The sequence below is a fragment of the Bufo bufo genome, chromosome 9 (assembly GCF_905171765.1).
Source record: "Bufo bufo chromosome 9, aBufBuf1.1, whole genome shotgun sequence".
Classification (NCBI taxonomy): Eukaryota; Metazoa; Chordata; class Amphibia; order Anura; family Bufonidae; genus Bufo; species Bufo bufo.
Genome location: NC_053397.1, coordinates 42399794 through 42423204, shown reverse-complemented (window position 1 = coordinate 42423204; position 23411 = coordinate 42399794). Strand labels below are relative to the sequence as shown.

Sequence of the window (23411 nt, the reverse complement as noted above, 5' to 3'; positions counted from 1 at the left end):
CCTTTAAGATTTAACTTAAAGTGGTATTCCCATCAGACATTTATGGCATATCCACAAGATATGTCATCAGTGTTTGATAGATGTAGGTCACACCTCTGGGACTGGCACTTGTCTCCAGAATGAGGATCCCTGACCCATGTCCTACCTGCTTCAAAGGCTGCAGAAAGTGGAAAGGTGGTCGGGATTATGAAAACAGCCCAGCTCGCTGTACTATGCAGTTTTTGTAACTCACTTTCACTTTTATGAAACTTTCGGGAACAGCTCAGTAAGCTTGTTGATTCTCTGCATCTGCGGTCTTTCTGGAGATAGGTGCTGGGCCCAGAAGTGGAACCTACATCTATCATCTAACATTTATGAAATATTCTGTGGATATGCATAATGGTTTAATGGTATATAACTTTTTTAGCCACTACTTTGATCAACAGGAGTCGCCAAAGGCCTCATGTCTTTTTCAAGCAGCCTGGAGAGCTGGTCATCGCCAATGCATCCACTCAAACATACACCTAGTGAAATAAAAGAATCTGATTGGTCAAACCTAAATCATCTGCTTCCTGATTGGATAACCCATGCAGAAAGAATATTGGAGCTGATCGGCAACACAGAATCGGAAGACACATCCAGTGTGATTGCTGTTACAAAGTAAGGGCGATACTTTAACGTATACTGAATTAAAGGACACATACAAGAAGGGATGGGCTGTAATAGGGCGGGTTCACATTCGCGTTATGGAATTCCATTGTAGGATTTAGTTATAACAGAGTTATAATGGAATGTAACAGAATTTTAGGATGGATTGCAAAATGGAAACCTTTAAGAGGCATTCCTTTTTGCTCCGTCCTAATACATGTCTAAGGGCACAAATAACGGTTCTGTTTTGTTCCGTTATACATGACTTCTATAGGGTCAGTGTAGACAGAACTCTGTCTGCCACCTTACAATCTGATGTTTTTTTTAACTACCCTGTGGATAGCTGATAATTTTCGTGGGATCCCTCCTTTAAGGTGACAAGCATATCGGGCCACTCTTCTGAGCAAAAATACAAGGGTTAAAGTTTGGGATTTTAAATAGTCTAAGTTACAAATAAATTCCAGTATCAATTATCAATTATAATGAAATAAAGCAGTAAACCTAAGGCTACTTTCACACTAGCGTTATTCTTTTCCGGTATTGAGTTCCGTCCTAGGGGCTTAATACCGGAAAAGAACTGATCGGTTTAATCCTAATTCATTCTGAATGGAGAGCAATCGGTTCAGGATGCATCAGTTCAGTCCCTCTTACGGTATTTGGCCGGAGAAAATAACGCAGCATGCTGCAGTATTTTCTCCGTCCAAAATTCCGGAACACTTGCCAGAATGTCGGATCCGGCATTAATTTATATTGAAATGTATTAGTGCCGGCATTAAAAATGTGAAAATAATAAATACCGGATCCGTTTTTCCGGATGACAATGCATTTGTCAGACAGATCTGGTTGCATACGGATTTCCGGATCCAGCAGCAAGTTCCGGCGATGGAACTGCCTGCCGGATCCTCACAAAGCAAGTGTGAAAGTACCCTAAAGTAGAAAACATAAAAAGTTTTTGAACGTGTTATTATTATTGTATACACCTGAACCTGTTCATATTTCTGGAGCTTCTCTATACTAGTAATATGTCAGATAAAGCAGTGATTGGGGGGGGGGGGGGGTAATCTGTTGAAAGGTCAGCACTCACCCTCGTCCCATAAAGAACTGGCTGCCATTTATTTGGATATTAAAATAGCAAAAACATCAGTGGTCAGCATATCATTGTGGTATATAATATCTGTAGATGTATTTAGGTTATTATTCCTTTCATTAATTAGAATAGAACTGGAAGATGTCTTGAAGATGCTGCAGCACTGGGTACTGACCACAACGAACGGAACAGAGAGAGATGATCTGCAGCTCACACAAGAGGTTTAAAACCTTTTCTAAAATAAATTAGATTTCAAGTAAAAAAAATGAATAATAGATGCTTTCTTTCTAGTTATTTGTTCCTTCCTATCCACAGAAATCACTGGGATCCTGAGAGCGGAGGCCCTCAAGTTTCCTGTCTGAATAGAGCAATAGTGCACATATCAGTCCACCAATCCATTTATTTCTATGGGACTGATCTAGACAGTGCTCCATTAGACTCATAGAAGTAATTGGAACATTGGTCCGTCATGCACATTACTTCCCCATTCAGACTGGGCATTCGGGTACCCCACTTTCTCATAGACACTGGGGTCCGAGCCATATTTAGCAGTTATCCTGTGGATAGGTATTAAGTGCTATATAGTTCAGCTTTCATCTTCTAACCTTCACGAGTTTGATCAACTGCTATGGACAACAAGACCGTTTTTGATATATATGAGCCATTTCGTTACTAATAGTGCCCCTATTTTCATGTCAGCACACCATTAAAGGGAACCTGTCACCAGTTTTATGGTGTCCTAACTAAGGGCAACATAAATAAGTGACTGATTCTCTTAGCACAATGCGGGGTCACTTTCTTTAATTGACCCAGTCAATCTGCCTACATCTTGTATTGAAAAGCTCCAGCTGATAATGATGAGTCATGAATATTCATGAGCTCCTGACTCTCCCCGCCCACCTGCTGCTGAATGACAGTTATTTTCCATATGAATCAGCAGCAGGTGGGCAGGGGAGTGGCTATAGCTCTGAATTAAATATACGCTGGACTCAATGACATCACGCTGGACTCAAATCAGCTCATTAGCATGCGGCATCTTTGTGTGTATATTATGAGGTAACCATCTGTCACACCAGTAAGTGAATACATCTAAGGCACTTTTTAGTAGTTAATGATTATATATAATTAGTTAGATTATAATCAAATATCCACATGACAGGCTCCATTTAAGTTATGCATATCCATAGCCATTAGCTTCAACAACATTTGTAAACTGCTCTCAGAAGAAGTTTGGCTTCATTTTTCTGATAAACAGCTTCAAATCTTCTGCATAAAGTCTTGTCTCATCACAGATAACCCTTTCCAAAATGTCCACTGATCACCCATGGTCCTGTTTGTATAGCAAGCTGATTTTGCCAGGGAAGCCTACTGAAGAAATATTGTATGACATGGTGGTCATTCAGTCCATATACTAGAGGTTAGGATAGCACACAATGGGGGAGTGATGCAGTGCAAAGACTTTAACCAGTGCTCCAAAGTGATGTTTTATCAAGGGTGAATGAGTGCGAATAGGGATGAATTTTCTCCCATTCCCCCATTATGTCCTGACATCTGTCACATAGGGTTGTGATACCACCTCCAGAATTAAGGGTGGTCATTCAGTGGCTCTACAATTAAACTCACTGGAATGAAAAGGGACTCCCACCCCTTATGATGTTCATATGCCCTAATGAGACATAAGGCAGAGGTTGTTGTCATCTTAAGGCACCCCTTTAAAACATAACATGCAACCACCAGAGGAGGAAGTTTGGGAGCTAAATGGATACAGTTATACCAGGGTTTCTCAACGAGTTTATCATTGTAGAAGGACCGGAAAAAGACTTCTACACTGAATCCCTCACAATTTCTTTTTCTTTTCAAAAGATAAAGAAAGGCTACAAACAAGTGAGTTGTAATTCATGCTCCAAACTACAAAATGTTTTTAAACCCCAGACTTCACAATTAATTCAGACTCCAGACTGGACCCCGTATCCCAGAATTAATTCAGAATTCAGACACACCAGACCCTGAAATTTATTCAGACCAGACCCCCTTAATTAATTCAGATGCTACACCAGACAAACAAAAAGTATTTACATAAGTCTCCTTATTTCTGGCCTTTCAGCTCCTCAGGGCCCTGGCCTTCACACAGGTCTTGACTGTCACGGACGTACCAAGACATACGGACGTCCCGGCGACAGTGATGGCAGGAGATCTGTGAGACGTTTGAACTGACAGGTTTTCCTTGTGGATCAATAGGCGTCTATGTTGTTTGTTGGTAATGGCGACACCCCTTATGTGGTCATTTAACCTTCCTTATTTATAGTTGCTTCTCCCACAATGCTGTGCGGTTTGTAGCTTCTGTGCCTGTGGATAGTTTGTGGTTGGCTCTCGGCTGAGTTCCTGGTGCTTCCATAGCCCCTTTGAAGTTGAATCTTTCCTTTCCCTTTTGTATTTTGTTTGGGTTCTGTGTATTGCTTTTCCCTATTGTTTGTATTAGGCCTGAAGAAGACTCCTATTCGTCCTTCCTTTTGGAGGAACAGGTAGTCTCGTCCCTGCCATTAGTACCAGGGTCCTATAGGGCTAGATAGGACTCTAGGTATTCCTGCGTATGAACTCGCCTACCTTTGGGGTCTGTTCATACTGGTAGTCAGTCAGGATTTTGCTTAGGGTTTTCACTAAGAGGTGTCCATCTTCCTTCCCTAGTTCTCAGGCCTGATTCTCCCCTTCGCTCCTATGCTCAGTGTGGTGTTTCCCTCCCACACCGAAGCGTGACATTGATGTTAGCCACTGCTTGGTGCGTCATAAATTAGGAGCATCCTCGTGCTCCTATAATGAAATCCAAAGCCCTGCTCACCTCACACTCCCTTTTTGGGAAGTGGCAAGGCCAGTATTAAAAAAGCCACTTGCACCTAGCTTTAGGGGTTTACGACATTTTTATACCACTAAACTGGCATAGGGCGGATACAGTCCTCCTATTATTCTGAAATAAGAATACACTTTCATCTTAGCATAGTACTGTACTCATTAAAAGAGCTTTTTTCACAAGTGGGGGTTACACCGTGGCTGAGTAGTTAGCACTGGTTCCTTGCAGCCCTGGAGTCCTGGGATTGAATCCGACCAAGGTCAGCATCTGCATGGAGTTTGTATGATCTCCCCGTGTTTGCATGGGGTTTCCTCCCACACTGATTGTGAGCGCCAATGAAGACAACAAGCAATGACAATGTCTTTAAAGGGCTGCAGAATATGTCAGCGCTATATAAGTGAATAAAATAAAAATAAATGTCTTGTCTCTATTACAACAGGTAACAGATCTCCACACAACAATGGTGCAGTACATGGTGAACGTTCTTATGCTACTGTCACCAGACTACCTTTCAGATTCTCTTCCTTCGGACACCACAGTTGTTGCTGGGTTTGAAGAAGAAGTGTTTCCAGCTGCTGTTCCTTTGCAGCAAATGCAAAAAGAAGCTCTCTTCTTATCTGAAAAACTGCATGGCTTCTCTTGTTACATTATAAAGTGAGTGGAAATATTAATAACATATATTGTCTTAAGATGTCAACATAGAAGCTTAAGTTCTCTCTCCATGACAGATGTTGCCAGGAGATGGTGGAGAACAACCCTACAGTGGATGATGATGGTTATGAGCTGAGACAGCTACAGTCAATAAAGGTAGGAAAAGGCTGTACATTAAATAAAGGGGTTTTCTGAGATTTTGTAACTGATGACCTATCTTCTGGATAGGTCATCAGTATCTGATCGGTGGGGGTCTGACACCTGGGACCGCCACAGATCGGCTGTTTGAAAAGGCACTAGTGCCCGCAGTAGCGCCGCAGCCTTCTCACATGTTTGCCCAGGCCATGTGACGTCACGTTCATCGGTCACATGACCAAGGTGTAGCTCAGCCCCATTGAAGTGAATGGGATTGAGTTGCGATACCAAGCACAGCAGCTATACAATGTACGGCGCTGTGCTTGGTGAGCTGTGAGAAGGCCATGCCGCTACTGCGAGCGCAGATGCCTTCTCAAACAGCTGATCAGCGCGGGTCCAGAGGATAGGTCATCAGTTCAAAAAATCTTGGAAAAATGCATTTAAAGAGAGATAGAATATAATGATTTAATTACTCTAATGCTGTGGGTCATGTCTTAATGTAAAGTTGTTTAGTGGGACTTCAAAGTTGATGGCCTATCCTTAGGATAGGTCATCAATATCGGATTTGTGGGGGTCCACCAAGCACCCCAGCTGTTCAGCTGTTACCTGCAGCCCTAGTTCCAGGTAGTAAACAGTGTACAGAGCCGTAACACTACAGCATTAGGCCTCATGCACGAGAACGTATGTATTTTGAGGTCCGCAAAAAAGATGGATGACGTCCGTGTGCATTCCGTATTTTGCGGAACGGAACAGCTGGCCCCTAATAGAACAGTCCTATCCTTGTCCGTAATGCGGACAATAAGAGGACATGTTCTATTTTTATGCGGAACGGAAATATGGACATACGGAAACGGAATGCACACGGAGTAACTTCCGCTTTTTTGGCGGACACATTAAAATGAATGGTTCTGTATATGGTCTGCAAAAAAAACCGGAACAGGCACGGAAAGAAAATACGTTTGTGTGCCCGAGTCCTTAGAATGAGAGCTGAGCTTCATTGACCTGGATCAACCACTACACAGAGTATGGAGCTGTCTGTTTCTGACTCTGTACACCATTATTTCCCCCACTGGCGACTCCTTCCCGCAGCTGATTTGTGGAGGTGTCAGATATCGGGCCCCAACTAGTCTGATATTGATGACCTATCCTAAGCATAGTTCATCAATATTTAAAAGGACCCTCCAGTTCAAGAAAAAAAAATATCAAACTGGGTAACAAACAAAACACTTACATGGTGCCCTCCTTTTCAACGTATTAGTTGCAGATCTGCTGCCTCTCGGGCTCCACTTCTGCTATCCAAGATGGCTGCACCACTTCTCAGACACGCTGTATATCTGTAGCCTAAGACACTTCCTGCTTGTCCCGCCCTGCGTTTGGATTGGCCAATCCAAGGGCAGCAGGAAGTGTCTACCAAATGCACAGTGTGCATCAGGTGGTCCGGAAGCGGTGCGGCCATCATGGATGGCAGAAGAGGAGCCCGAGAATTAGCGGATCTGCAACTATAAAGATAAAGAGAAGGGCACTATGTAAGTCTTCTGTTCGTTCCCCAATTAATATGATTTTTTTTTAACTGAAGGGTCGACTTTTGGAAAACCCTTGAATTTATAATTAATTAACATTTCCTTTCAAGGACTATTATTGAATTATTGATGTACGTTTTACAGCGGTGGTTCTCAACCTTTTTATAATGGAGAACCTCTGGTAAAATGTTCTCTGCCCCAGGGAATCTCATTGTCCTATACATCTCGGTGATACAGTAGCATTACCCCACTATAATTATACAGTATGTCTCTACATATTTATCACAGACTATTTATATGAATGTCAAGCTGAACATATCTTTGTATTACAGTTTTTCACATAACTACAGTTGCTGTCAGCAGTCATTTTCTAAAATCAATCATCTTTCCTTTCATTCTCTTGTTTCATAAAACTTCAGCAGTCGGTGAATGCAGTAGATTATTTTAATCTCGACTTCTATTGATTCTCAGCTCTGATTCTGAAAGCGTAATGTAACATTAGCTTTTACTTTTACTTTTAAGAGTTCTTGTAGTGAATGGATTGAAACGTGCCAGCTGCTTCTTTCAAAACTTCCAGAGCCTGCTGCTCCCACAGAGACTTCAGGAAATCCACAGCCCGGAGAGAATACAGAGGTGACACAGCATGTGATTACAGGATGAAGACCTGCATGGGGGAGAGCTGGGACAGTTAGGGGCATTGGAAGCTAGGAAACGACCCCCCCCAGTATTATTTAGTAGTCTATAGTGGCATTATTTGGGAATTGAATTGCAGTATTATGTGGGAACTATATGACATAGTTCTTTAACCCCTTAGGCCCCTTTCACACGGACGAGTATTCCGCGCCGATGCGATGCGTGATGAATGCATTGCACCCGCACTGAATCCTGACCCATTAATTTCTATGGGGCTGTGCACACGAGCGGTGATTTTCACGCATCACTTGTGCGTTGCGTGAAAATCGCAGCATGCTCCTCTTTCTGCGTTTTTCACGTAACGCAGGCCCCATAGAAATGAATGGGGTTGCGTGAAAATCACAAGCAAGTGCGGATGCGGTGCGATTTTCACGCACGGTTGCTAGGAGACGATCGGGATGGAGACCCAATCATTATTATTTTCCCTTATAACATGGTTATAAGGGAAAATAATAGCATTCTGAATACAGAATGCATAGTAAAATAGGGCTGGAGGGGTTAAAAAAATAAATAAATAATAATTAAACTCACCTTAATCCACTTGCTCGCGCAGCCCGGCTTCTCTTCTGTCTTCTTTTTTGCTGTGTGCAGGAAAAGGACCTGTGGTGACGTCACTCCGGTCATCACCTGGTCCATCACATGATCTTTTACCATGGTGATGGACCATGTGATGACCGGAGTGACGTCACCACAGGTCCTTTTCCTGCACACAGCAAAAAAGAAGACAGAAGAGAAGCGCGAGCAAGTGGATTAAGGTGAGTTAAGTAATGTATTTATTTATTTTAACCCCTCCAGCGCTATTTTACTATGCATTCTGTATTCAGAATGCTATTGTTTTCCCTTATAACCATGTTATAAGGGAAAATAATACAATCTACAGAACACCGATCCCAAGCCCGAACTTCTGCTGAGAAGTTCGGGTTTGGTTGCCAAACATGCGTGATTTTTCTCACGCGAGTGCAAAACGCATTACAATGTTTTGCACTCGCGCGGAAAAATTGTGCATGTTCCCGCAACGCACCCGCACCTTTTCCCGCAACGCCCGTGTGAAAGAGGCCTTAGGCCCCTTTCACACGAGCGAGTTTTCCGCACGGGTGCAATGCGTGAAGAGAACGCATAGCACTCCCACTGAATCCTGACCCATTCATTTCAATGGGTTAGTGTACATGAGCGTTTTTTTTCACGCATCAGTTCTGCGTTGCGTGAAAAACGCAGCATGTTCTATATTGAGGCTTCAGTGAAAAACGCATCGCATCTGGAAGCAAGTGCGGATGCAATGCGTTTTTTACTGATGGTTGCTGAGAGATGTTGTTTGTAAACTTTCAGTTTTTTATCACGCGCGTGAAAAACGCATCAAAATGCATTGCACCCGTGCGGAAAAAAACTGAACAACTGAACGCAATCACAGACAAAACTGACTGAACTTGCTTGCAAAATGGTGCGAGTTTCACTGAACACATCTGGACCCAATCCGTCATGCTCGTGTGCAAGGGGCCTTAGGCCCCTTTCACACTAGCGAGAATTCCGTGCGGGTGCAATGCGTGAGGTGAACGCATTGCACCCGCACTGAATCCGGACCCATTCACTTCAATGGGGCTGTGCAGATGAGCGGTGATTTTCACGCATCAATTGTGCGTTGCGTGAAAATCGCAGCATGTTCTATATTCTGCATTTTTCACGCAACGCAGGTCCCATAGAAATGAATGGGGCTGCGTGAAAATCACAAGCATCAGCAAGCAAGCAGCACATGCGGTATCCTGCCGGGTCCAGGGTAGCCATCGGGTCCCCGCCCTGCTGTGACGGGGACCCTATGGCAGGAAAGGCCACCTGATGCCTTTGAGATCCAGCCCCCACAGGCAGGAAGCTGTAAGTGTATTACATTCAGTAATACACTTACAGCCAATGCATTACAATACAGAAGTATTGTAATGCATTGTAAAGGGGATCAGACCCCCAAAAGTTGAAGTCCCAGAGTGGGACAAAAAATAAAGTGAAAAAGGAAGTTAATAAAATTAAGTTTTACAAAAAAATTAAAAGTTTCAAGTAAAAAAAAGAGCTTACCTTTGTTTTTCTGATTTGTGGAGTGGGTTTTAAGAAAGAACAGCAATTTGGGCATTTTTTATTATTTTTTTGTTTTTTAAAATGTTTACCATACGGGACAAATAAGTGTTCCTTTTATTGTACAGACAGACCCAGTAGGGGACTTCAACATGCAATTCTCTGATATCCTATATAATATACTACAATACTTCTGCATTGCAGTGTATTATTTCAGTCACAATAAAACTGACAGAATGTCAAGCAGGCCCTGCCAAAGTCAGGCATCTCTATACTTGGCAGGCCTAGGTTGTATTGTTAGGGCCCCTCCTGATCCCAATCTCTAAGCACCCTGTGATTGTGTCATTGGGGGTGAGAGGGGGATGGGTTGAGAGAGGGAACATCTGCCATCTGGATAAATATGACACGTTTAATGACCACCTTTGGTTCCTAAGTTTAAAAATGTAAAAGCCAAATTATTAAAAGTTAACATTATTACATGTAAAAAAAAAAAAATTATTAGACCATGGAATGACTGATCTCATTGTGTAGACTAGACAAGCATTTCCATTTTTTTAGATAAGTATTAACTGAAAAATGATATTGTCATTTGTGGTTTTCATACTACTGACATTGTAATCTAACTAGGATATGAAGATAACGCTCAGTGAAATACAACCACCACATGATGGCGCAAACCACGCAGAGGATTCCCAAGAACAAGTTGCAGAAAGAGACAAAGGCCCTCTCAGCTCAGAGGTTAGGGTATATGACTTCATTTTTTGTCATATGTGTTATGTTAAGCTTTGTCCAGACTTTGCTTTGTCTTTACATTCAGCGTACGTACCAGGAAACCTCCAAGTACATATACCAAATGTATCCATGGACGCCATGCTGCCAGTGTATGCCTAAAGAGAGTCCTTACGCATACGTACTCTGATATGTATTGGTATGGTTTTTTTCACTATATAGGAAAGTGCAGTCTGCTGTGGTTTCCTATCCAGAGAGATACAATTAAAAATATATATACCGGTATACCATGCAAAATATAGCTTTTTTTGTTAAGCAGAGTCAATGGCCAACATATCCACTATATGCCTATACAGTGACATATGACGGATGCATCTGTTAGAGGTATACAGTATATTAGGGAATACTCCCTGTGTATACTGCTGCCAGAAACAAGAACTAATCAGTGCAAATCAAAGTTACTACTGTATATGGCTGTGCATTTTTGTATTTTAAAGTCTTTATTCTGTGTTCTAGGTTGGCACAAAGGTCTTAAAGTCCGACACTACAGAGACTGCTGCCCTAGATGTCATGAGGATCATTGGCTATGATGGCAACATTAGTAAGAAGTCTTTGAAGGAAGAGGAAATTCCTGTTTTTCCACAGGTAAGGGATCCTTTTTATGAACATTTGCTTTTATACCCTGGTATCAATAGAATAATACACTCATAGAAACATAGAATGTGTCGGCAGATAAGAACCATTTGGCCCATCTAGTCTGCCTAATATACTGAGTACTATGGATAGCCCCCGGCCCTATCTTATATGAAGGATGGCCTTATGCCTATCCCATGCATGCTTAAACTCCTTTACTGTATTTGCAGCTACCACTTCTGCATCCACTAGTCTCTCAGTAAAGTAATACTTCCTGATATTACTTTTAAACCTTTGCCCCTCTAATTTAAAACTATGTCCTCTTGTAGCAGTTTTTCTTCTTTTAAATATTCTCTCCTCTTTTACCTTGTTGATTCCCGTTATGTATTTCAGCCTTATATATGTCATGAATAGTCTGTGACTATTGTTTGTACTGTAGGGTGTTCTCACAGCTAGCCGGCCCAGCACCCCGCGTTCCATACAAGCATTTGAGTCCTTAACATCTTTGGAGCAACTGGAAAAACGTCTGCTGTAAGTGCTCATGTTACAAGGGACACCCATTGTATAGATTCAATTGATTCAAGATTCAGCATATACTATGGGAACATTTATTAAGACCAGTGTTTTAGACGCCCATATCTGGCTGTGGTTCCGCCGGCATCTCCATATCTTCGGCGCAACCAGCGCCAGTTCTAAATGTAAGACAGCTTAGAAAATAGTAAATGATAGGCGTAGAAAATGGTAAATGAGATGGGCCTGCCAGCCCGTCCCCTTCGTCCCCTTCTCGCTTCGCTGCTTCAGTGATGAGGCGATATAACAACTAATGCGCTGGTCAACAGTGGAGTGACTGTGGCCGGCACAATAAGGGCATTAAGTGGTACAGGCTTAAATCAATATAATGGTAAGACATATTATATTGTATTCCAAGAGAAAGGAGTATGTACATATAACACAAGTGATAAATCTTAGAGAGATTGAGAAGAGTAAAAGGAGGCAAAGGGGAAAGATCTACAATAAATCAAATGTAACAGCCATACAGTAAATGTTCATTTAAGCCCTTAGGCTGGACCGTTTTCAATTCAAATATCCACCATGTCTCCCTTTGTAAAATTCTTTTATCCCAATCCCCTCCTCTCATTAGAGGAGAAACAGTCTCAATACCCATGAACCTAATTCCTGAGTAGTCTCCCCCATGACTAGATTCAATGGTTTGGCCAGGGGGGTGTCTCTCCCATGTCGCATGTCACCTAGGTGCTCCTCGATCCGTTTACGACAATTGATGACGTTTTTGATAGAAAACCTTTTTTGGGTGACATTACTAGTAAACGTGCGGCCCTGGGTGACGTGTGCACATTCTATACATCCACTGCATTGGTAGCATCCATATACGAGATGAAGCCACCCCCCTTTTTTTGGGTGCCTCACTGTAATGGCTGTGGACCAACCGATCACGCAGACTTTGTCCCCTGCGATAGGTGATCTGTGGGATCTCAGAAACTGCATTCCTAATGTCTGGGTCCAATTGTAAAATTCCCCAGTATTTAGAAATCACCTTCCTAATCTCATCTGCCGCTCCGTCATAGGTGGCTACCAGGCGTATGGAGTTAGTCGTGACCTAGGATGTAAAAGTTCCGTCCGGTTACTTTTAAGAGCTCTTTGATAGGCTTTCTTTAAAATAGGTTCAGGAACCATTTTCCGAAGGTCCCCTCCCTGTTGCTTAAAATCCCCAAGGGAGGAGCAATTCCTCCTCTTCCTTAAGTATTGGCCAACAGGAATTCCCTGTTTCAAGAGACGAGGATGATGGTGGTCCCAACTCAGTAATGAGTTGGTTGCAGTGGGTTTCCTAAATGTTTTTGTTTTAATCTCCCCTTTGGGGCCCCTCGCAATCACAATGTCCAAAAAAGGAAGTGAGGTACTTTCAATCTCAGAGGTGAACCTAAGACAGATGTTGTTCTTATTCAGGGATTGCAGCAGCTCCTTAAAGCTCTCACCTTCACCCCTCCAAATCAGAAAGATGTCGTCAATGAATCTGGCCCACATGACGACATCTAACGTATGTTCTTCTCCCACCAGCCCAGAAACAAATTTGCATTCGATGGGGCACAGGCGCTCCCCATCGCAGTGCCCCTGAGCTGGTGGTGGAAGGTCCCGTTGAACAAAAAGTAGTTCTGCTTCAGCGTAAATTCCAGTAGTTTTAATACAAACTGGTTATGTGCTTGAAATTGGCAACCTCTAGTATTGAGGAACATTTCCACTGCTCCTATCCCAAGATGGTGAGGGAAAGAGGAGTACAGAGCCTCTACATCAATTGACCCAAGCAATGCATCCTCTTCTAGAAAAACCCCTTCAAAGTGACCCAAAAGGTCGCCTGTATCCCTAATATAAGAGGGTAGCGCCCTAACAAAAGGTGCCAGGATAGAATCAATATATATCCTGGCATTCTGACTGAGGCTGTTGACTCCTGACACAATGGGGCGCCCCTTAAGGGGGGCAACCCCTTTGTGAATTTTCAGTAGGCTATAAAACGTCGCCACCATTGGGTGTTTACAGTACATGAAGTCAAATTCCTCCTCAGAGATCAAACCGTCAGATTTAGCTGCACACAGAATATTGACCAATTTGTTTTGATATAACACTGTGGGATATGATTTTAGTTTTTCATATGTCTTCTCATCCTGTAGGAGATCTAAGCAAAAAATTTTGTACTGAGTCGTGTCCATTACTACGACATTGTCCCCCTTGTCTGAGCGCTTAATCGTTATATCCTTGTCTTTGTTCTAAAGTTAGCATGGCTTTGAACTCGGCTTTGGTGCAATTAAATCTCCGCTTATTAAGTGTCAAATTCTCCAGTTCGTAGGACACCTGATTAACCCCTTCTCGCCCAGCGCCGTAATAGTACGGAGCAGCAGAACGTGACTTGCCTCCCAGCTCAGTACTATTACGCTCCTGCACCCGCCCGATCAGCGGTAGGGGTCCGGTAGTCACTGATAGCCGGACCCCTGCTGTATACGCCGGCATCGGTGAAAACACAGATGCCGGCGCATTAACCCTTGATATGCAGCGGTTAGCGCTGACCGCGGCACGTGCAATGTGTGCAGAGGCAGAGAGCTTCCATTGGGTCCCCGCGCTGCTGTGAGGGGGATCCGATGGCCTTCCTTAGGCATTGTGGCTGCCTTCCATAACAGCCTGTGAGATCCAAAAAAATGCACTGGATGGATCTCCTAAAGCCCCTTTCACACGAGCGAGTTTTCCACGCAGGTGCAATGCGTGAAGTGAACGCATAGCACCCACACTGAATCCGGACCCATTCATTTCAATGTGTCTGTGTACATGAGAGTTTTTTTGACGCATCAGTTCTGCGTTGCATGAAAAACGCAGCATGTTCTATATTCTGCGTTTTTCATGCAGCCCTGGCCCCATAGAAGTGAACGGGGCTTCAGTGAAAAACGCATTGCATCCGGAAGCAAGTGCGGATGCAATGCGTTTTTCACTGATGGTTGCTGAGAGATGTTGTTTGTAAACCTTCAGTTTTTTATCACGCGCGTGAAAAACGCATCAAAGCGCATTGCACCAGCATGGAAAAAACTGAACAACTGAACGCAATCGCAGACAAAACGGACTGAACTTGCTTGCAAAATGGTGCGAGTTTCCCTGAACGTATCCGGAGCCAATCCGTCACGCTCGTGTGAAAGTGGCCTAAGGGGGGCATCTTAGAACTTTTGTTTTTGAGTGTAGTGAAGGGACCCCTACCTTCCTGGGGGGCACTATCTCCCAAGCTATATAGGAGTCGGACATCCTGTAAAACATCTAATGGGATGCCAAGTTCCCTATTTTCTCGTTTATTCATCAGTTGGAAATGTTTGCGCCATCTCAGCTTTCTTGCAAATAAGTTAGGGTCCTTAACCCAATGTAACAAATTAAATGTCACAGTAGGTACAAAGGAGAGGCCTCTACTGAGTATCGCCATTTCTGCCGGTTGCAGAGATTTGGCTGCGGGTTACGTAGGGGTGAGGAGGAGACTTGTGTTATATGTACATACTCCTTTCTCTTGGAATACAATATAATATGTCTTACCATTATATTGATTTAAGCCTGTACCACTTAATGCCCTTATTGTGCCGGCCACAGTCACTCCACTGTTGACCAGCGCATTAGGACTTCTCAGCGAAGCGAGAAGTCCGGGGGGGGGGGGGTGTCTTGTGCCCTCTGTGACCTCCCTCCCAGTCCTGCCTCCCTACAGCACCATTCCGATGGGCGTATACGTATTGAAGGAGGCACGCCTAACTGGAATTGTTTGCTGGACATGTCATTGAGTTTGGTCACCTGACTGTTCATGTGATCCATCACGTGCCTTAAGGGGGCGAGTTTACCGGCCATTTTTAAAAAGTGCCAGTAGGAACGCCGACATTGCAGCTGCGGTACGCAGGATGCTGGAAGGCCCGCCACATGCAAACTAGCAGATAGAGGGCTGAGTATTAGGGACTGTAGCGATTGACCAACGCTGAGTCCTTGCCTTAGTTGTTTAGTTTCTCTAACCAGGCAGTTTTTTTCCTGGGCAGTCATTTGGCTGTGTAGGGACAAGCAGGGACACCTAGGCAGTGAGGATCGGCTCAGAGGGGTCGCCCCTTTTGAGGGTGAGCTAATTGCTCCCTGGGCAATAGGATTTAGCTCTGGTCACGCGGGGAAATCTAGGGGAAGAGACCCAGCATTTGGTTCCCTGAGACCCCCATTAGACTTCAGGACGTACCCCTGGTAAGACCGTTCCTTTTTTTCTTGTGCACGGCTATTTAACGCACTAACGTGCACCACTTTTTATATATTTGATTGAACTAATGGGCCATTACTTTATCCGCATTATTTATTATTTATCCTCACTGCCTAGGTGTCCCTGCTTGTCCCTACACAGGTTACCCTTTATAATTGTTTGTATAGATTCTTGATTCGTTTGGGTCAACCATTTCCTGACACTGTATTGACCATTGTCATTATGGTTATGTGAATACTATCCTGATGAGATCTCTAATATTTGCAGCCCAAACAACCCCTTTAAAGATGAAATGACTGGGCGTGCTTGACATCCATATACAAGAATCAGTAAAACCGCAGTCAGTTACCACCCAGTTTTTGCACTATAAAAATATAATCATCTCTTATTAAATTTCCCCAAATGTATCGATGGATTTGGGGAATCTGTATTGGACTTGTATATGTCTCCCATTTACATGGTTGATGTATACAAAATCCAACAATCGGTCCCTACCCCAGCTGTGACCAGATGTGTAAGTTCTTGGGGGCACATTTATTAAGACCTGTGTTTTAGATGCCGGTCTTAATAAAGCCCTAAGGTGCCGGTGGTTCCACCGAAGTTATGAAGAGGCGCCGACCTCTTCATAGCTTTGGCAGATCCTGCGCCGGTTCTAAAAGTAAGGCCGCTTCCGAGTGGTCTTACAGTTAGACCTTTTCCTACGCCTGCCGCCCCATCCCCTTCCCCGCCCATGCCACTCCCACTTATTTAGACCTGGGGTGAGCGGGGCACCTGAAGTACGCCTAATATAAACATATTTCAGCTTAATAAATGACCCCCTTAGTTTAGTTTATTTCAGTATTGACAGACTTTATTCACCTGCTTCAGGAATGCGGAACTGAGAGCTCAGAAAGCTGAAGAAATGTCTGAAAGTCTGGAGGAACAACTGAAAGCAGCACTGCAGAAGATCCAGGAGCTGGAAGTAAAATCCTCAGCAGCAGAAGAAAACAATGAAACTGTTAATGGTAAGAACAGGCGTAAATACCATAGAGAGATTACTGTATTGCTTCATCCAAGAGAAATTACTTTATTCCTCTTCTTTTTTGTACACACAATAAAGACAAACTTTTTGTACTCAGGTCCCTTTACACTGACCACGCACTGAGTAGAAAATTGCTAACAAGCATTCGTAGGAACACTCGTTAGCTATTATCTGCCGGTGTAAAGGTACCGCCGATTACCTGATGCATTCAACTAAATCGTCATTTGCCTGCAAAAGACTGTGCCATCTTATCACGCTGCCGGCAAACAATGATTCAGTATGTAGACGAGCGATGACATTAGTGTTCGGACATTCCCATACATGTAAATGCAGTGGTCTCCTTCACTGATGAGGAGGCGCTTGCCAGAAAGGAACGCTTCCTTCCCGACAATTGTCTTCTAAATTGTGCAATGTAAATGGGCCTTTACTACTTTTACATGGCAAGATGTGCTGCCAACAAACAATGACTTTAAAGTCTATGTACTGTACACCTTTGGTGGCAATTTTATTATTTCATTGTATTATTGCATTATACTCCTTTTGAGCTAAAAATCATTTTTTCAATTGGTCTTTATTTTAAAAAAATATTGAGCCATTGTTACTGCACAGCTTTGAGTTTGTTTAGTAGCTGGTTCTGAATTTTCTCTCTGCTCTGTCAGGCAGGAAGCTGAAGGCTCTTTATCTCTGATCTCTGACCTTACAAACACTCATTAACACTCAATTCTTATCTTACTGATAAGAATGTGGTTTAAATAAATGTTGATGACCTTTTAGTAATTTACAGATAAGGGTTACTAGATGACTGGCACAAAGTGAAAGAGAAAGTACCAGTCACACAGCTAGAAAAAGAGTTAACCCTTTGTGACAGAACGACTCAATATTTTTGCAATAAAGACCAAGTGAAAAAAATAAATTTGAGTAAATAATGAGTAAAATGCAATCATAAAAAATTTCCCCCAAAGGTGTACATAGCTCTGTAGATCTGGAGCCAACCATTGGACAACCACTTTAATAATGTAATACAGCATTCCCATTATAACTCGACTACATTTGCAAAGTACTTACCACCACCCCTTGGAATTATTCATGTTTTACTGTGTAGAGGTTTGAAACCACAATGCAGTATTGGGTTTTTTACAGTAATCAGAACAAATACGCCTATTTTTGGGGTATTTCTGGTACAGATTGCGGCGCAAAGGTTATTTGCACTGCAATCTGCAACTTTTCCCCGCTCATGCTAGGTCTAAAAAAGGGGGGGTGGCATGGGCGGGAGAGGGGAAGGCCCGTCTAGTTTATCATTTTCTATTCCTGTTTTAGGCGTAGAAAATGGTCCAAATTTAAGCCAGGAAGGAAGCTGGCGTAGATTTAGACTGACGGTGGATGCGCCAAAGTTATTAAGACCAGCGTCTAAAATGGCGGCCTTAATAAATCACCCCCAAAATGTCTATTTAGTGTCAATCCCAACAAATCTGAAGGACTCTCTGCACCCTGACATTGTCAGGACTAATTGTGTTATTCCAGGAAAGATGCTTCAGAATAATTTCATAGTTAAAGGCTATGGACACTTTTGGGGCAATTTTTTATGATTGCATTGTACTCATTTTGGGCTAAAAAGCATTTTTCAATTGGACTTGAGCAACTATAGCCATTTTTAAGATACAGAGTATCACTCCTCATTCAAGTCAGTTGATGGCTCATGTGAAGCCTTAATGCCTCATGCAGACGTCCGTGTAAGTTTTGGATCAGTGGTAACACGGACCGTGTTCAATCCGTGTTTTCTCCCGTGACAGATCCGTGTTGGGTCCGTGGGTCCGTTTTTTGCTGTCCGTGTTGCATCCGTGTTTCACTAACACTCAACAGCTGAAAAATCTTTTTCAAATAATCTCTTGTTAATGATCCGTGAAACACGGATGCAACACGGATGGCATCTGTGGTTTTCACGGACCCATAGACTATAATGGGCGTGATGGATCCGTGAACACGGACAAAATAGAGCATGCATCCGTGGTAAAAAAACTGACCCACGGACCATGCTGAAACACTGATGTGTGAATACACACATTAAAATGAATAGGGACGTGTGCTGTCGGTGGAAAACACGTACAGCACACGTCCGTGAAACACTGACGTCTGCATGAGGCTTAGCTCTGATCTCCTAACCTCATAAACACTCCTTTAAGCCATATTCTTATTAGTTTGATAAGAGATTAGACATAATGAGTGTTTATGACTTTAGGAGACGAGAGGTAAGATTTCATATGAGCCGTCAACTGGCTTGACTGAGAAGTAATACTCTGCAAACAGACTGATTTTTAACCCCTGTTTCTCAAAAATGGCTAAAAATGTTTGATAAAGATCATTAATTGAAAATATGATTTCTACCTTAGGTGTCTATAGCCTTTAAGTATTTACTAAAACAGTCACAGCAGTAGAGTTGACAGGCACATTAACGCTCCAATATACCTATAAAATAGCTGCTTGTTTTTATTTTATAGAATACTTTAATTACTGTATATATGCCTCTTTGTATATAAATTCACTGATGTCATAAACCTGACTCTTTTTTTTATTCTTATTTCCTGGTTTCTGCTATATGTATGTGTTCTTCTTCATAGAAACCACAGCTCACGTTGAAGTTAAAAGTGAACAACTAAGTCTCCCTGTACCGACAAAAAAGAGGCCAAAATCAAGTAAAGCAAAGCAGCATAAATAAGAGCTTCTGTGTGTACAATACCATATTACTGTAAGACTCCATACACGTGCCTTGTCTCCACTCAACCGCTGTGCATCTGCAGAACTTGTTAATCGTAATTCAAGATTATTGCAATAATCCTTCTTTTCTGACATTACAATAAGATTAAATCTTAAATGATGTCACATTCACCTGGGAGTACGATAATGCATCAATGCTGTGATATTGTAAATTACAATAATGAATATTCCTTTTATAACAATAGAAATTAAATTATTTTAAAAAGTCAAATTTACAGCATATTTGTGTAATGTACAATGTATACATATATGAAGTGATATAAAATGTACTTTTCAGTGATATAAAGCCTCCATCAAAATGGAACATTTTTCACCTGATCTCAAGTTTACATTTTTTGCTTGTGTTTCACTTGATAGGGCCGGTGTATAATATACGGTAATATAATGTCCATCTGTAGTTGTTTCTGTGACATTGATTTGGAACGTTTAAAGAGGCGCGGTCACCGCTCCTGACATGCCTATTTTAATAGCTTCATGTATTCCCCACGTACTAACAATTCTGGAGCATCTATTCTTATGGCTCTATGTTTTGCCATTCCTTTATTATTTGCACTAGAAGTTATGAATAAATTGCTATTAGCCTTCAGTAAGGGTACAGAGGGGAGGTAACAAGTTAGGGGGGTGTGTACCTGCACAGACTGACTCTATCCAATCAGTGCTGCCATTTTCACACTGTGGAGGTACACGCCCCCAACTGGTTACCACCCCTCTGTACCCTTACTGCAGACTGCTAGCAATTCTTTCATAACTTATAGTAGAAATATTAAAGGAATGGCACCTCATAGAGCCATAAGAATAGAGGCTCCAGAATGGTTATTACATGGTGAATGCATGGAGCTATTAACCCCTTAAGGACTCAGCCCTATTTCACCTTAAGGACTTGGCCATTTTTTGCAAATCTGACCAGTGTCACTTTAAGTGCTGATAACTTTAAAACGCTTTGACTTATCCAGGCCGTTCTGAGATTGTTTTTTCGTCACATATTGTACTTCATGACACTACTAAAATTGGGTCCCAAAAGTTAATTTTTTTGCATAAAAAAATACCATATTTACCAAAAAAATTTAAAAATTTGCAAATTTCAAAGTTTCAGTTTCTCTACTTCTGTAATACATAGTAATACCCCCAAAAATTTTGATGACTTTACATTCCCCATATGTCTACTTCATGTTTGTAGCATTTTGGGATTGATATTTTATTTTTTGGGGATGTTACAAGGCTTAGAAGTTTAGAAGCAAATCTTGAAATTTTTCAGAAATTTACAAAAACCTAATTTTTAGGGACCACTACAGGTCTGAAGTCACTTTGCGAGGCTTACATAATAGAAACCGCCCAAAAATGACCCCATTCTATGAACTACACCCCTCAAGGTATTCAAAACTGATTTTACAAGCTTTGTTAACCCTTTAGGTATTGCACAAGAGTTATTGGCAAATGGGGATGAAATTTGAGAATTTCATTTTTTTGCCTAATTTTCCATTTTAACCCATTTTTTCCACTAACAAAGCAAGGGTTAACAGCTAAACAAGACTGTATCTTTATTGCCCTGACTCTGCCGTTTACAGAAACACCCCATATGTGGCCGTAAACTACTGTACGGCCACACAGCGGGGCGTAGAGTGAAAGGTGCGCCGTATGGTTTTTGGAAGGCAGATTTTGCTGGACTGGTTTTTTGACACCATGTCCCATTTGAAGCCCCCCTGATGCACCCCTAGAGTAGAAACTCCATAAAAGTGACCCCATCTAAGAAACTACACCCCTCAAGGTATTCAAAACTGATTTTACAAACTTTGTTAACCCTTTAGGTGTTGCACAAGATTTAATGGAAAATAGAGATGCAATTTCAAAATTTCACTTTTTTGGCAGATTTTCCATTTTAATATTTTTTTTCCAGTTACAAAGCAAGGGTTAACAGCCAAACAAAACTCATTATTTATGGCCCTGATTCTGTAGTTTACAGAAACACCCCATATGTGTTCGTAAACCGCTGTACGGGCACACAGCAGGGCGCAGAAGGAAAGGAATGCCATACGGTTTTTGGAAGGCAGATTTTGCTGGACTGGTTTTTTTGAGACCATGTCCCATTTGAAGCCCCCCTGATGCACCCCTAGAGTAGAAACTCCAAAAAAGTGACCCCATTTTAGAAAGTACGGAATAAGGTGGCAGCTTTGTTGGTACTAGTTTAGGGTACATATGATTTTTGGTTGCTCTATATTACACTTTTTGTGCGGCAAGGTAACAAGAAATAGCTTTTTTGGCACTTTTTTTTTTTTTTGTTATTTACAACATTCATCTGACAGGTTAGATCATGTGGTAATTTTATAGAGCAGGTTGTCACGGACGCGGCGATACCTAATATGTATACAATTTTTTTTATTTATGTAAGTTTTATACAATAACTTCATTTTTAAAACCCAAAAAAGTTTTAGTGTCTCCATAGTCTAAGAGCCATAGTTTTTTCAGTTTTTGGGCGATTATCTTGAGTAGGGTCTCATATTTTGCGGGATGAGATGACGGTTTGATTGGCACTATTTTGGGGTGCATATGACTTTTTGATCGCTTGCTATTACACTTTTTGTGACGTAAGATGACAAAAAATGGCTTTTTTTACACCGTTTTTATTTTTTATTTTTTACGGTGGTCACCTGAGGGGTTAGATCATGTGATATTTTTATAGAGCCGGTCGATACGGACGCGGCGATACCTAATATGTATACTTTATTTTCATTTATGTAAGTTTTACACAATGATTTCATTTTTGAAACAAAAAAAATCATGTTTTAGTGTTTCTTTAGTCTGAGAGCCATAGTTTTTTCAGTTTTTGGGCGATTATCTTGGGTAGGGTATGATTTTTGCGGGATGAGATGACGGTTTGATTGGTACTATTTTGGCGTACATGTGACTTTTTTGATCACTTTTATTACCTTTTTTGGGAAGTAAGGTGGGCAAAATTTCAATTTTCTCATAGTTTTTATTTTTTTATTTTTATGGTGTTCACCGTGCGGGGAAAGTAACATGACCGTTTTATAGATCAGGTCGTTACGGACGCGGCGATACCTAATATGTGTAGTGTATTTTATTTTTTTAATTTTTATTCAGTGATGAATGTTTTTTTTTTATCTTAACTTTTTTCACTTTTTTTTACTTTTTTTTTGACCCAGACCCACTTGGTTCTGGAAGATCCAGTGGGTCTGATGTCTGTATAATACAGTACAGTACAATATATATTGTTCTGTACTGTATTTTACTTACACTGAACAGATCTATGCTTTTAGCACAGATCTGTTCAGCACCATGGACAGCAGGACGCCTGAGCAGGCGTCCTGTTGCCATGGGAACCTTCCCCGTCTGCCACAACTTCGCAGACGGGGAAGGGTAAGCACAGGGCTGAGGGGGGCTCTCTGGGGGCTCTCTCCCTCTCCATCGGGGGGCTGCAAAGGCACAGCAGCCCCCCGATGGAGAGGGAGGGAGCTCCCTGACCGATGACAGTTAACTTTTTCCATACAGCGGTCCCCCCCTGGCGTTGTCACAGGATGCCGGCTGAAGGATTTCAGCCGAAATCCCGTTCTGATTAACCCCTGGGGCGCCGGAATACTGATTTCAAGTTAGGACGTACCGGTACGCCCTGAGTCCTTAAGGACTCGGGAAATAGGGCGTACCGATACGCCCTGCGTCCTTAAGGGGTTAAAACAGGAATGTCAGGAGCGGTGAAAGGTCCTCTTTAAAGAGGTATTTCTGTCTCAGACTTGTGACATAGCCACAGTAAAGGTCTTACAGGTGGAGGCCCCTTATCTTTGGGAGAACCAGAGTCCTTTGACCTACGTACGTTCCACCAGAAAGGTTGGTGCAGATTTCACCCTTTACAGTGGAGGGGC

The 23411-nt window shown here is 42.2% G+C and overlaps 1 protein-coding gene across 1 annotated transcript in view; it reads left to right on the top strand.

The window, feature by feature from the left end:
* The window catches only part of AXDND1 (axonemal dynein light chain domain containing 1), a 69224-nt gene extending 49466 nt beyond the window's left edge, over nt 1–19758 (top strand). The window contains exons 16-25 of the mRNA XM_040408731.1: nt 426–639; nt 1842–1935; nt 4999–5213; nt 5288–5366; nt 7388–7498; nt 10244–10360; nt 10862–10990; nt 11418–11509; nt 16611–16747; nt 19380–19758. Of these exons, the coding sequence (XP_040264665.1) occupies nt 426–639; nt 1842–1935; nt 4999–5213; nt 5288–5366; nt 7388–7498; nt 10244–10360; nt 10862–10990; nt 11418–11509; nt 16611–16747; nt 19380–19477 (1286 nt within the window). The 3' untranslated portion in view covers nt 19478–19758. The remainder of the gene's footprint in view (nt 1–425; nt 640–1841; nt 1936–4998; nt 5214–5287; nt 5367–7387; nt 7499–10243; nt 10361–10861; nt 10991–11417; nt 11510–16610; nt 16748–19379) is intronic.
* The last annotated feature ends 3653 nt before the right edge of the window (nt 19759–23411 follow it).